This window comes from Ochotona curzoniae, unplaced genomic scaffold, assembly GCF_017591425.1.
Source record: "Ochotona curzoniae isolate NIBS_2020 unplaced genomic scaffold, NIBS_Ocur_1.0 contig_908, whole genome shotgun sequence".
Lineage (NCBI taxonomy): Eukaryota > Metazoa > Chordata > Mammalia > Lagomorpha > Ochotonidae > Ochotona > Ochotona curzoniae.
The window spans coordinates 19,280,791-19,296,143 of NW_024466607.1; the positions used below are offsets into that span (position 1 = coordinate 19,280,791).

The window sequence follows — 15,353 nt, forward strand, 5'->3', positions numbered from 1 at the left end:
ATCAGTATCCCTTGCCAGACGGAGAAATCTGTGGCGAAAGCAAGAATGATGAAAATAAAGCCAGTTTTAGCAGGGTATGAGCTCCAAGTTGAATCTTCCATGTGAAGAGATGAGCAGCGGGATGAAAGATGGGAAAGCAAAAGATGGCCAATCACCAGTGTCTGCTTCATTCAAGAGTCACGCCAAAGAACTGGGGCGAGAGTTGCGTTTTCACCTTGTGCAGCCAGCTCTGTGTTGTTTCCATGGGGACAGGAGCAGGGAAGGAAGGTTCCCCGCCTTCCACTGGGAGAGTAAGCATTTTGTCAGAGGAACCGAGGTTCTTAGATGTCCATTTGATTGGCTTGAGAAGTACTGTTGAGGAGCATTATTTGTTCCGTAGGCATGTAACAACCCTCCTGAGAAGCTAGAACTTTCTGCATGGACAGTCAGTGTCTTGAGCCTGACTTTCCAGGACAATAAAAGCTACAAGCATGGGCCTGGCACAGGAGCCTAGCAGCTAATGTCCTCACTTTGCACATGCTAGGATCCCATATGAGTGCTGGTTTGTGTCCCTGTGGCCCTGCTTCCCATCCAGCTCCCTGCTTTGTGTAAAGCAGTCAAGGATGGCCCAAAGCCTTGGAGCCCTGCTCCTGGCTCCTGGCTTTGGACAGCTTCAGCCGTTGCGGCCACTTGGGGAGTGAATCAACGGATGGAAGAGCATCGTCTCTGTCTCTCCTCTCTGTGTCTGACTTTATAGAAAAAAAAAAGCTACAAGCACCATTGGAGTAGTCAGGAGCCAGGCAGGCAGACACATGGTCACCTTTGACTACCAGGGAGTCATGGCTCAGCCTGACTGTCCAAGGACCCAAGGGAATAATGTATGCAGTCAGATCCTGATGGGGTAGTAAGGATGTGCACTCAAGTGGCACTCACTGTCCCCATGATTCTCCGTGCGTTCATTTGATCCTGAAACCTCCATACAAGCTTGGTGCTGTTATTCTCATTTTTGCAAGTGGAAGTGCTAGTGTGCACAGTTACGAATCTCACCTGCTGTCACATGGCAGCGACAGGATTCCAAACCCCAGAATGGATGCTCTTTGAGGCTGCAGTTGGCCCAGCTTTTGACGTGGAGATACTAGCATATGCCGACAACTCGTATATTGTGATGGCTGCCTGTGTGCGTGTGTGTGTGTGTGAGCGAGCTTATGTCTGAGAATATGTGGCCTCTTCTCTCTGTTAAGAGTTGTACATTTGTTAATCTTGTTCTATCCTATTGATGTCACTGACCACTTCCTAAAAAATCACATGTTCTGACTTAAAAAGCTGAGTAATAGTCCATTCCTTTTGTTTCAAATAAGAAGGAAAAAAAAAAGCTACAGTACCTTGTGTTTAAAACCCCAGCCCCCAACCAATTTCCTCAAAACAGAGCTTGGTGAAAACCTAATAAATGGTCATGATTTCATACAAAGGCATAGAATACAATTTCCTGATCACCCAACAGTTATCTGGTTGTGACCAAAGAACTGTTTGGTCTTAGCAACACCAGTGGCTCACCTGGCCCACATGGCACCTCAAAGGACACACTGCAAGCAACACCCTACTCCCCATCATGTTGGCATCAGGCCAGTTGTGTTTGAGATAGAAACTGAAGGTTTTGCCCACGTGTCACTCTGTTAACGTTTTGTGGAGTTGTAGATTTACCATGTTCATGAGGTGCAGCTCTTCTTATGACCATCCAAAAGGACTGTGAGTGCATTCCTGGGCAATTTGCATGAGTAGATCTGTAAAATGCACCTGTCCCTTCAGCATCCTGATGTTACCTGTCAAACTACTGAATTAGCTAGAAGGAGTAGGGCAGGGATTTGTGCTCCAAGCCTCAGAACTTTTACCTTTAAGCACTGACGCTGTAGTGACTCTCATGGCAACCATTTGCATGTCACAGTGACTTCATTAGAATACTAGTGTTAAGTCGTTGCTATGCTGCTGAAGGTGGAACTGGTTGTCGTGGTGATAAGGAATTGACATTGACTTAGCACTTATGTTCCCAATGGCATCCTAAGCACTCAGTTTGCTTTGTTTCTGTTTCTTCCATCAACCTTTGAGCAATTTTATTCTAAGTTTGTAAGCTACAAAATTGGGACTCGGGAGGATTTTTTTTTTCATCTTGCTCACTGGACATAACTTGAATAATTTAACCAACCACCAAGCCTTTTCAAAGTACCTACTATGTGCTCATCCACGTGCCAAGGTTATTTAATCAGTTTTAAAACTGACGTGGTATGTTATTAGACAAGGAACTTCATAATAGACGGATTTGGTTCGTGGCTGAGCTTCAAAGCCATCCTGTATTTTACTATTTTCATATTTCAATTTTCTTTCTATAATAAAACCAGGCAATTGTATCATGACCTTTGTCTCACCCGAAATAATATGGTACAACTTACATTTTATACATTCGTTCAGAGATACATATGTGTTGCTGCTAAGTTCGAGAACGTCTGAGGTCAGAGAGCTGGTGATTCATGTCGTCCCAGAAAGTTGAACGCTTGTGATGCATAAATGATAGTTGATCAAGCCAACACAACTGCTGGAGGAATTATAGCTTATAGAGTTCCTTGGCAGATGAAATCACTTGACTAATTAGAAAATAATGCATTATGCTGTGCCTAGAAAAATCACAGAGCACAGAAGTACAACTGCGTTTGGAGTTGCTCTGGGCTGCCAGGCACAATATTGATCTTGTACCTTGTGTTTTTGCTTCTCCCTCACCACCCCAACCCTGTTCCCACCGCCCTCTGACTCATCCATACAGCCCAGAAATTGAAACAGACCCTGGAGCCTTGTGACACCGAGTATCCGGCATTTGTCTCTGAGCGCACCATCAAGGAGACCACTGGAAACATTGCTTGTGAAGACTGCTCCAAGTAAGCTCTCCCCAGAGGAACCCCCTCCCCCCTCCCACCCCCTGCACATACCTCTTCACTCTTAGAAGGTGCCCCAGCGAACCAGTGAGATGAATATGCACACAGCTCGCCATGAGAGATGGAAACCATGGCTGTCCTCTTGTGTAGTGAAGCGTTTCCATGCTTGTGGAAGCCATCTGGCTCGGTTTTGCTAGAGAAATCATGGAGATGTTGAGAAGCACTCAGACTGTACAACCAACCAGCCAAGAGTGGAGGAAATGTTGAGTCCAGGTTGTGGATATTTGAAGAAAGTCCTAATTGGTGTTTTCCTTACTGCAAGTTGGCAGGTCTAGCTGTCTGAGTAATGTTCTTAGGTATTTTTATGGAAGGCACCATGCCCTCAGAATTCACCATTTGTTGCATTGGAATGGGTTTCTGGGTGGTTTAATACATATTTCCCGGAGTATTAGTGAGGGGGACCATCCTTCAGGGGCTTTTTTGGAGACTGGGGCTTCTGCCCTCTATTGGACAGTTCCTTGTTGTTGAGGTCTAATTAAGTGTTGATTTTATGTTTTGGATGTTGTTTTAGTTACATGCGTTGTACTCAGGCATGTGTCTTCCTGTTTACATGTCTTTTGATATATATTGTTTCCTTTATTTGCATCCTGATTTACTTTTTCTGTTTTATGTCTTATGAATGCTGTGCCCTGTTTAAGAGTCTGCCCTAATGTTTTCACGATATTCTATTATGTTTCATATTTCTATTCTACACAATTCATGAGACAATGTTATCTTTCACATTTAGAATCTTCATCTCTTACCTGTGTGGGTTTGAACGTGTGTGGCCGATGTTTGAGCCATTCCCATATAATTTGCTTTTCTTTATAGAGTGCCTTAATTCTTTTTGTTGTCTGTAACAAAAGATAAAAGCATTTACAGATTGTCCTAGTGTTTTAAACTTGGGGAATAACCACCCTCTTTTCTCTTCTGTCTGCTTGCTTTCATAGTTGGCTATTTGCTCATGCATTTTGTGCTGTTCGACCTAGCTGATGTTTAGTATTATTAGATATTGTTTCTGTGGGAACCAAATCAAGTGTGAGTTTCTCCTCACAGTGGATTTGCTTTTGGGGTTTCTGTCTTGCGTCCTATTAGTATTGACTACCTGGGACTCACTGTTAGGGACACTTTTGTGTTTAGAGGTTTCTGCACCATATAATTGCAGTAAATATTTTTCCTAAATAGCACGTACTTTAGGCCTGAAGTTTGATTTCTCGTGGACAATATTGTCTTTCCTCTTCAAAGCCTCAGAGTGCCTGATGATCAGGTTTTTAACACTTAGTCCTACGTGTACATGTCAACTTACAGTGGGTTTTTTTTTTTTCTTGCAAGCCCTACAGTACTTACACCTGTTGGCTTTATTTGACTGTTTCTGTGTTTGGAACAGGATGGCTTTCCTCTCTGCCCACTCTGCTATTTGATAGCTTTACTGTTCTGGCTGGGGACCTCCTGGAGGCACCACAAGAAAGCTCTGAGGCGTAGTGGCTTTGTGCAGGGGTTTTAGTCAGAAATGAAAAAGTGGATTCTAGCTCTTTTCACTGATATGTGACTTTGGCCAAGAAATTCAAGTCTCTGAAGCTCTTCCTAAATTGAACATAATGATAGCAGGCATATGTGGACTTGTTGATCCAATGAAATGAGGAAGTTTGAGTGTTGGGAATTTAGTGCAATGCCTGGCACAGAGTGAGCACTCTGTAACCAGCCCCCATTAGGGTAGTAGTCTCAGTGTTGGTGGTCATCCCAAATTCCTGTGTTGGAGTCTAACCCCAGTGTCAAGGGATGAAGTGATGGCACCTTGAAGGATGATGAGGTTACAAGGGATGCTGCATTCTTCTAGGAGGGATCAGTGCCCACATAAAGGTGGTGGGAGGCAGCCTGTTGGTGTCCGCTGCCAGTGGAGGTTATTGCTGGGAAGATACAGCCCTCCCCAGATGCTGAGTCTGCCATAGTCCTCATGAGCCCCCCAGCTGTGAGCCATACTTACAGAGTTCGTGGATTACCGAGTACTGATCACTGGTCACCTATGACTTTAAGGCGGTGGCAATTCGTGGACAACACCGCTTTTATAAAGATTTGAGAACCTTTGTGACTAATGGGATTATGTACTCCTGATCATCCAAACTACTCCCTGAGCAGGCTGGAATGTCTTACAGAATAGTAGGCCGTTATATTTAGTAGAGTAAGTTAGGGTTCCACCGTTCTGAGAAAACAAACAAAACCCAGATAAGCAGTTGCTAGAGCAGGCAGTATTTGTCCTTGTCGATTAAGATTTCCTTAATTAAGATTGCACTTTTTAAAATTTATTGTATGACACAATTTAATAGGCCCTGGGATTTCCCTCCGCCTCCCCACTCCACCCCCACTTTTCTCCTCTCCAGTCTGAGTTAGGTGTCTGTCGAGTGCCCACAAAAGTCCGTCATACTGCCATTGAGGTGTCTCCCAACAATGCAGGGGCTTATCTGTCATTTTGCTGTGAGACCATCCTTGTATTGCATGTACCCAGATGTGCTTCTCTCAGTTTCTGCCTATGGACCTTTTTTTATTTCTGCTGTGCTTCCATTATACCGCCCCTTAGGCACAGTCCACCACGGATTGAGAAGAACAAAAGAAAAAAATTAAGTTAAATAAAATAGCGAGTCTTCGTTTCCATGGTGTTGTCAAACTCGTAGCAGGGGTATGGATGTGACACTAGAGTTGTGCAAAAGAGTGTCCAATATCTTCCTGTAGAAATGAATGCTAGTGTACAACCCATGTGGTTCAAATGGGAGTACAGTACGGACTAGATCATCGTTATCATTGTTATTATACTACCCATGGGCAACACAGATATTAACAATCTCAGGTGGTCACATGCAATCTGTTTATGAATTATTAACAGGTTACATCACAAGATCTTATTGCATGTGCTACAGACAACTAGGAAGTGCGAAAGGATACCACTTCTGGTACAATGTTTAGATTTGACATCATATTATCTTATATTGAGGCAAACATATGCTATCTGACCTTTTGGGATTGGCTCATTTCCCTTACCACAATGGTTTCCAGTTGGGCCCATTTGGACACAAAGAAATGGATTTCGTTTGTTGTTTTTTTTTTTTTTTTAATAGCTGAGTAGTATTCCATAGAGTAGATGAAACATAATTTCCTTATCCAGTGTTCTGTTGATGGGAATTTCGGTTGCTTCCATGTTTTTGCGATTATTGATTGTGCTGCTATGAACATAAGGGCGCATGTTGCTTTCTCATGTAATAGGTCTTTTGGATATAATCCTAGAAATGGTATTGCTGGTTCATATGGTAGGTAGATTTTCAGTTGTCTGAATATTCTCCATCCTTTTTCCCACAGAGGCTGTACCAGCTTGCATTCCCACCAGCAGTGGAATAGGGTTCCTTTTCCCCTGCATCCTCACCAGCAAGTGTCAGTGATGGTTTTCTATACGTGGGCCATTTTAACTGGAGTTAGGTGGTACCTCAGTGATGTTTTTATTGGAATCTCCCTTATTACCAGAGAGCTTGAGCATTTTTTTCATATGCCTGTTAGCCATTTGGATTTGCTCCTTTGTACATTGTCTGTCCATTTCCCATGCCTAATTGTTGAGTGATTTGTTTATTTTGTTGTTTCGGTTGTTCTGGAATTCTTTACATATTTTGGAGATTAGCCCCTTGTCTCCTGTGTGATGTGCAAAGATTTTCTCCCATTCTGTTGGTTACTTTTTTTACTTTATTGATTAATTAAACTAAATGAACTACAGATTGCAAAGAAACAACTGCCTTTGGTTCCATGGCAAGTGGAGGTCATTCTGTTCCTGTGTGGTACAAAGCTGTCCTGATGTCCTGGGGAGATGCAGAAATAGCTAGGTACTGATGCAGAGTGGAAGCTGAAGACATTGACCCCACTGATGACCAGCCTGTTTCAGATCTGATGTTGAAGACACACAGGGGACTGGAAAGTTGGAAAAGGCCTTCCCTGGTTGCCTTGCAGCTGTGAAAAGGCACAAGGCATTGTAAGATTGCCCTTTAGGGCTTTATTTCACAGCCACTGTCCAGCAGCTGTGCTCCACAAGCAGAGGTCCATAGTAAAAGTTCAGGGGAACAGGATCTGGGCTTATTCTTTCTCTTTTGGTCAATTTCTGAGTCAGGGATAATGCATTTTAAAAAGGGGGGGCTCAAGCCATACATTGGCAGCCTGATTAGCATTCACCCTACTGTTGAGTGAGTTCATCTGTGTACATCACCCAGTGAAGTGCAGGCTGGCTGGTGCCCCCCCACCCCCCCGGGACATCCACACATCACCTCTGAGGTCCCGGATTCCAGTCCCAGCTCCTCTTTCCACCCTCACTTCCTGCTAATGAGCACACTGGGATGTAGCAGGTAATGGCTTAAGTACCTGGATTCTTACCAGTCATGAGGGCACCCGGATTGAGTGCTCAGTGCCCTGTCCTACCCATGACAGTTGCGAGCAGTGAACTAGTAGGTAGAGGCTTTTTCTGTCTGTCCATGTCTATCCCTCATTGCCTTTCAAATAAATAAATAAATATATCTTTTTTAAAAATGAAAGTAAGAGGACTGATCTAAGCTCAGGCCCCACTGATCATACCTAAGATAACCATTCTGTGAATTTCTAGTGTTACCAATTGGCTTTGCTTGTTTCTTATCTCTGTCTTATGAGATGAAAAGTTAGTGACTAGGATAGGAGGGATAAATGGCCTGAAGGAAGTTGTAATGGAGTTAACCCAGAAAATGAAATAGGGCCTGAAGGAAAAAAAAATATGAAGGTAGCAAAGGACTTTAGCAAATGTTTCCAGAGTGTCTGTCAGATGCCCAACTGAGCTACATATGGAAGACACAGCAATGATGTGACACTGCCAATCCCTGGCCTCAGGCACTGTGCAGACAGGCCTCTGAGCCACGCTGACACTCTGTGGGTTGAACCATGCTTAGAGTTGGTGCTACCGGGGAGCACCAAGGTGAGATATGGGATGGCCACAAATGGCTTCCTGGAAGAAGCAGCATCTGCTATAGGGTTGCCAGGACAAGGATGACTTGGCAGTGAGTGTGTTGTGCAGGCAGAGGGGAGAGCATGATGGAGATGGCCAACAGGCAGTTTGTTCAACCAGTTGTTCCACAGTTCAGGGGAGCCCAAGCAGAGAACTGGGGGGTGAGGAAAGAGGAATGAGTTAAAGGCCAGATCACGTTGCTTCTCTGATGTCATGAAAGAGAGCTGGCCTTTGGGAGGTCTTCAAATGCTACCTTGATACCAGTGCGGAGCAACGGAAAAGTTTAAGGTAGAAAAACAGGTGGTCGGCTTTCAGGTGATGGAAAAATCCTAGGACTGTGACTGTGGTGGCCTCTGGAGCCACAAATGTCAGAATTGGACAAACACTGGCTCCCCTGCTGGCCCGCCCCATCCTTGGCACTTGTACATTCATACCCAGGTCCTCGTGGAGTCAAAATTCCATTTGTTTTGTTTTGTTTTTTTCTTCTTCTCCTCTTTTCAGGGATTTGGGATTGACAGGTCACTGGGGTAAACAGTTGTAAGAGAAATCAATTCATGAATATTTTCATTGCCAAACTACAAATCTTTTTGCAGTTTTGTTAGGCAATGTGATTTATTACATGAAAGTAAGCAGCCTCTTTGGTTGCTCTTAAAGAATTAAGTTCTTACTCTTTTTGCATATCTCTTTCCTTCCCTGCTCCATTTTATGACATAGAATTTATCGAGATCCACTGGCGCATTTATGAAGATATTTTGCTTTGTATAAGCCTTACATTCTTATTTTTTTTTCACAATAGACTACATTAATGAGGAAAACGGTGTTATGGTGCTGTTTATTTTTTATTCCCTTCTACTCCTTGAGGGTTTAAGATTGGTTCAGCACATTGGTGGCAAGCAGAAGGCCCACGTGCAGGTTGCCTTATGTCCTGTTCACGTAGGACGCGGTCAATCTTTGCCTGAAAGGAAGGAATGAAATATTTCAGATTGATTTCCCTGAAGACAGTTACTCCCTTTTTAACCAGATTTGTAGGTAACTTGAGGTCAGGGGTAAATGGCATTCAAAAATAACACCATTCTACAGCATTTGGCCAGGAGTGAGCCTGGAAACTGAGTTTGGTGAAAATTATAGTATTTCAGAAATTACGCACTAAGATCTTTTTCATAGAAAAACATCTCGCCTTCCGCAATGGAACATACAAAACTGTGTCCATTACAGACTGGTCTCAAGGCAGCGATTACTTTGCTCCACAAGCAATGACAAACTGTAGCCCAGCCATTCCGAAGAACCATGCCCGTCCCACGGGAACTTGCGTCCGTTGCAGCTTGCACATGGCCTGTCATTAGCGAGCTGCCCATTGCTTAACAGAGCTCTCAGGACCCTGGTGTCTAAGCATTTTGCTGGACTCAGGCAATGCTATAGAGTAGCTCTAGCTGAGCAGTAGAAGTCTCTATAGTTTTCAAACATCTTTTCCTGGACCCTGTTTCACTAGATGGCTTCTTATGGAAAGTCCATCAAGAGGTGACTCAATTCACTCAAAATAGAAACCTTCCAAGTGGCCTATCCAGAAGCGAGCATCTGTCTGTCTATAGCATATCCATATATATTATAACAGAGCGGTGGTATGTGATGTTTAAAAAGGGATTTTCAAAAATACAGGGTCTATTAAGAACGCAGGAGCCTAAAGGAAAATAAGAATTTACATAAGAATGTCATTAGGGTTGGTGGTTTGGCGTCTCTAACCAACAATTTTCGTCATTCAATATCCCACTGATTATTAAATTAATCTGTTATTCAAACAGCCATTGTAAACAACTCAGACCATATTTTCTGGGCATTTGTGACTGTCAACAAGTTTGACAAACGTGAATATCTAAAAAGAACAAAATTTTTGTACTACTTTTCGCTGTGTTTCTTTCCATATTGGTGGCTCCCTACCCGCCTTGTCAAGAGCGGGATCTACAAAGATGTCCTTGGAATAAGAGTTGATTGTGATGTTAACTACTTAAAGCCAGTTTGGAAGTATAAGTCCTCAAATATGCAATTTTAAATATCAAGGCCAAAAGTTGAAAAGGCTAGTCACATCTCAGTAGCGGCAAGATAATGATTTCTGAAATAAATTTGGTGGTTGTTTTGTTTTGTTTTAAGTCTGCACTTTTTTTTGGTAGTATCACTCATCACTTTTTATAAAAACTGATGTTGCCGTCAGTTTCACTTTGGGATGTGAACATAGACTTTGCTCATCTTCCTTGAAGTCCCCAGAACTGGGGCTACATTTTTCTTCTCTCATCACTTCTCCCCACACGCCTTTCATTTATCCGCTAAACTGAAAGAAAAGTAATTGGTCTCGAAGCTGTGTTGACATGTTTCGTGGGCTACAGTTCAGAGAAGCAGAGTTCAGGGATTCCGTCTTCCTACAAACGATTTCAGCTTCCTGTTGCGGCCTCAGGCTGGGTGGGTGACCAGACCACACGTGCTCAGATTGCCGCCCAGTGCCCTGCAGGTGCTGTTATCAAGCCGACTTTTGGAAGCAGCCTGTGAAATGGACCCATAGCAGAGTTGGGGTGTGTTGAAAGGATGGGATCTGGAACCAGTGGCAGTGGGGGGTGGAGGGGGCGTCATGGCCCTTCACAGGGGCAAATATCCTTTTTTTTTTTTAATATTTTATGATACAGTTCCATAGGCTCTGGGAGTTCCCTTCTATGCTCTGCAAATCCCCTCCCCCGCCACTGATGTCCCCTATATTATCGCAGTCGTATGGTCCTTCAAAAACAGTCATAAGTCCATCATTCTGCTATTTAAGTGCAAAATCTCGACCAGTTATTTCCAATGGGCCTCAGTTTTGTCATTTCCACTAAGAAGATGATGACAAGACTGTTCTCATAGGGTCTGTGTGTGGCTTTTCTTTTCTTTTTTTTTTTTAATCTTCCTAATCAGCACAGTGACTAACACATGGAGTAAGTGCTTCATAAATGGGAGATATTGCCACAGGGAATGATCTGTAAACCCATCTGCACTAACAGGGATATAGAAAAGGCGCGGAACTCCAGTGGCTTTCCTCTTCCAGATTTTGTAGCCTGGAAGGTAAAACTAACAGTTTTTAATCAGGAAAGTTGGATGGGAGCTTTGTGCTTTGACCTCGACGGTCCTTGATGAAGTTGGCCGCTGCTGGGATCTGCCTGAGCTCTTGGTTTGTGACACGTTAGAAATTCTGAAACCGAGACCACACGTGTTCAGCAACGATCAGATACTTCATTACACAAATGAGATAACAGACTTTGGCCAGTGGAAGAACATTGGTATTCTGAATAATGTGTAGGTATAAACATGTAACATGTCTTTAAAACCACTTATTTTGCAAGCATTTGCTAATTTGTTAAGATATTTTTGTTCTCTTCCTGCATAGCAGATTCTTGTCTAAAACCAGGAAATCAATGTGCTTCAGTGTTCCTTGAAATGGTCAGGATGTCTTTTCAAACAGGCTTAACTGAATTTCTAAACAGGTCAACTTTGCCTGCTGCTCCGAGTCCCCACCACTGGTCCAGTCTTGACCCAAGGAAGAGTGGGGACTAGGTGTCTTTTCCCTCAATGTCACTTAACTCCCGTGTGCCTTGCCAAGGTGAGCGCTAACAGAGCTGTGAATTCTGTTGGAACTGTTAGCTTGTGCGACTTCGGTCACACTCGGGTCGTAGAGGAAAGCCAGCCTGCCGTTCCTCTAGGTTTTTCTCACCTGTTGTGCATCTCATACATTGTAGAAGCTACTGCTGGATCATAAAGTCAGCTCCTTTCCAGCCTCGGAGACTTAAAACATGGGTTCATCAACTGTAAAAATGATGTGTCCTGTAATACCGAGGCTGTGGCACACAAGCCTTAATAAAGGGCTGCCTTCTTTTTATGTTGTGGGAGTTGGGCCAGGTTTGAATAAATCAGTGCTAGCTCTTAACACTGAACCAGCCCAATTAGTGCTGTGTGTTTGTGGTTGCTAAAAACGTCTTGGCTTCCAACTTTCCAAAAGGAGAGGAGGAGGTAAACACTTATCTTGGGAACTTAATTTTGAATTCTTGAAAGAGAGCCATAAGATAAGAATGTGGTACAAAGACACTGTAATCCTCGGGATTGAAACTCCTGGTAGAGTTGTCTCCGGGTACATATGAGTCTCTTGGCTAGTGGAGAGAGCTTCTCTGCTTGTTCTCAGCTGCTTGGAAAGGACAGTGTGCCCATGATTACAACTTGGAGGATCCAGATAGGATGATGTGCTTGTTGTGTAGGTGTTGCTCGTTACTTGCTCTCTGATGAGCAGTGTTAGGAGAGGTTTACATACAGGAAATGGTGAAAAATGTTGCTTTCCCTTCTGACTCCATGATGCAAACTGAGAGGGGTGCGTGTGTCTAATGACTAGACAGGTCCCTACCTGCCGTGAGCCAGTCTCACATACAATTTCCCATTTGTACATTTCTTGATGTGTGGGAAAAGAAGGGGGGAGCCTGTGTGAGCTTGGCTGGGCTCACAGCTCAGGGAGACTTTCCTCTTCCATGCCGGAGGGTAGGAGCCCAGCAGAGCCAAGAAGTATTTTTAGAATGTTTATTTGCATGTGGAATGGCAGGGCGGGAGCCCTAGCTAGCCACGCCATGGACGTCCATGAGCGAATGCCTCTCTGCGATGCATTGTGTCCGTCCTGGTGGTGCTTCGTGCTGTCGTCCTGCCATCCTTCCCTCAAATGAAGCCTGTGTTCTGCCTGCCCCCACCATTGGTCTACCCCCTGCCACACCTGAAGCGGCTTAGCGAGTTGCCAAAACCCTATAGAAATGTGTTTATTAACTCTCCAGTTTACCCTCCATTTGTTTAGCTTGGAAACAGTTTATATATTCCTATGGATATTAAAAATCCCATCTGATGTATTAAAGGAGCACAAAGGATCAAACAGCAGTGCTGTTCAAAAGGTAGCACATGAAATATAGACACACAGTTTCTAGACTCAAACCTTTTCTTTCCAAAAGGGCATTCTGTGTACTCAAGAAGGAAATCCAGTTTCCCAGCATCAGTGTTGCTTCAGGATGTCGACTTTTTGGGTCAGGGGTCCTTTGCTCCCATCTTTTGGAGCACCCTCTTGCAATTTTGCCAGGCCCCTTGACTGTCTAGGGCAGAGGCAGGCATTCATTCCATGTCTTCTCCATCGCTAGCAAGATGTAGCCTACAGACTTGAATAAATGCAGCATCCACTGGCTGATGACCAAGGTTCTCAAGACATTAGGAATGAAAACTAGGTGGGAGGGGCCCAAGGTGAAGATCAGAATCATCCACGGCTTGGAGATGGTCTGGAGATGTGGATGATCGGAGGCAGAAGGATGCGGGAGAGACCATCAGGCTGGCATGACTCCATCAGATGCTTCTCAGACAACACACTGATAACTTGATATTGAGATAACATTATATATTTCACGAAGGATTCCATTTCTTTTCACATAGATGGCCCCTGCAGTCTTGTTCAGGGAATCTAGGCCCCAAGAGAGTTCATATGAGATTGCTCTTTCATTGAATGCCTAGTTTTTACAAGAGGTCCATTTCCACGTTCACGCTTTCCATTTTTTTTTCTTATGTTGTTGCATCTGCATTTCACCAAGGAGGAACATAAACTCAAACCAGGGGGATCTGCTGAGCAGCTCTGCAGAGCAACCAAACACAGAGATTGTATTCGGCCTAGCGGCCAGCAGAAGAACTGCTGTTAGTGGCCAGTCAGGTGCTTCCCTGTCATGGTACAGGCTCATCTGTGCAGGCACATGTCATGTTAGTTTCATCTCATCATTGAGGTATGCTTCGTGAGATGACAACCCCATGCGCGCCTTAATAAATGGGAAGAAATCTACAGAGAGCTAGCATGTCTAGAGTCATGCCTCCTTGTGTGTCAGTTTCCATTAGACCCATCTGAAAGTTCTCCTATAGCACTTGCTACATTTCTTGTTAACCATCTCTTGGCTTGTCTTCTTACCTACCAGACCAAATGATCTAGTCTAGAATAGGGGTTAAAAAATGTACTGGCATTGGCAGCAGGGAGATGTGGGTCTCAGAGCCACCACTTCCTACTTGGGCAGCCTTGGCCAGCGTGTGACTTATTCCTCTGAATTGCCACCTGCTCATCTCTAAAATGAAGATGCTACTTTTGCCTTTAGGGGAATTGGGTTGGCATGGATATTATTAGGTATAATATTTTTGCATAGCCAGGCATTTAGCTGGCACATAGTAGCTGGGAGGTCTTGACTGCATTTGTTTGTAGATGGAACCATGTTGTGTTAATTCCTCTTTTCTATGTTCAATGTGGAGCTACGTGTATAAAGTGGGACCCAGAAAAGTGTTGATTGAGACCAGTTTCCAGAAAGGATAACCTTGTTGATTAAAAGCAACAGAGGAAAGGGATGGGATAGAAAGGTGTCTGATTCTAGTTGCTAAGGCACCTGTTGTTCTGTGTGATATTGCAAAACAGGTATCTGTCTAAACAAAAAAATAACAGCTCAAACACTCTCATTTCCAAGAACTGGAAACAAGTTGTGTGATTTCTTTAGGAAAATAGACAGCGGTCCATGGAGGGGATGTGATTGGCATCCCCACAGACGCCACACTCCACTGTCAAGCTGCTGGAGGAGCTGCAGAGACTAGCAGTGCAGCAGGCACATCCCACAAGGGCACGCTGCAATGCAGTTCCCAGCTCTGGCTTGTGAATCTAGCTTCCTGCTAAGCAGACGCTGGGAAGCAGTGGTAATGGCTTAAAGAACTGAATTTCTATTACTCACATGGGTGACTTGGACTGAGTGGTCAGCTTTTCTGGCTGAAGCCCCTTCCAGTCCTGTGCATTACAGCATTTTATCTCAGTCTCTCTATCTCTAATAAACAGAAAGAGCTTTCAGCCGGCCATTTAGGAATCTCTTTCTAGATAATTGCTTCTCTAGATCTGATCATTTAAAATAACTATTAATCAAATATGTAAATACTTACAGCTGCGTTAAAAGTAAGCCAGTATGGTTATTTTTCACTGTGGAAGTGAGCGTGTGATTCTCCCGGAAGGGAGGCTGCACTTGAAAATAGAGAATTATCTATAGTCTCATCATCCAGGAGTAAAACTATGAAAGGAATGTCATGTTTTCTGCACATTTTTTTTTCCAGAAAGACAACTTTGAAATGTCACTAGTATATTTCCTTGCTTTTAACTATTTCTGCAATGTGTATTTTAAAGCATAAACATGCAGCATGTAGGTTTACTAGCTTCTTTTACCAATATTTTTTTTCCCCATTTTTGGATAAGTCGCGATAACATAGAGAAATGTCTTCTAAATCTCCGTGTATCTACGCAGTGAATTCTTCTATCAATTTCCAGAAATAAAGTAGCTTGGAACCATTCTTTATTAAGATAAAGAGTTGCACAGTAC

The 15,353-nt window shown here is 43.6% G+C and overlaps 1 protein-coding gene across 1 annotated transcript in view; it reads left to right on the forward strand.

The window, feature by feature from the left end:
* The window catches only part of CACNA2D3 (calcium voltage-gated channel auxiliary subunit alpha2delta 3), a 696,258-nt gene that overhangs the window by 661,917 nt on the left and 18,988 nt on the right, over positions 1–15,353 (forward strand). The window contains exon 35 of the mRNA XM_040994648.1: positions 2,792–2,903. Within this exon, the coding sequence (XP_040850582.1) occupies positions 2,792–2,903 (112 nt within the window). The remainder of the gene's footprint in view (positions 1–2,791; positions 2,904–15,353) is intronic.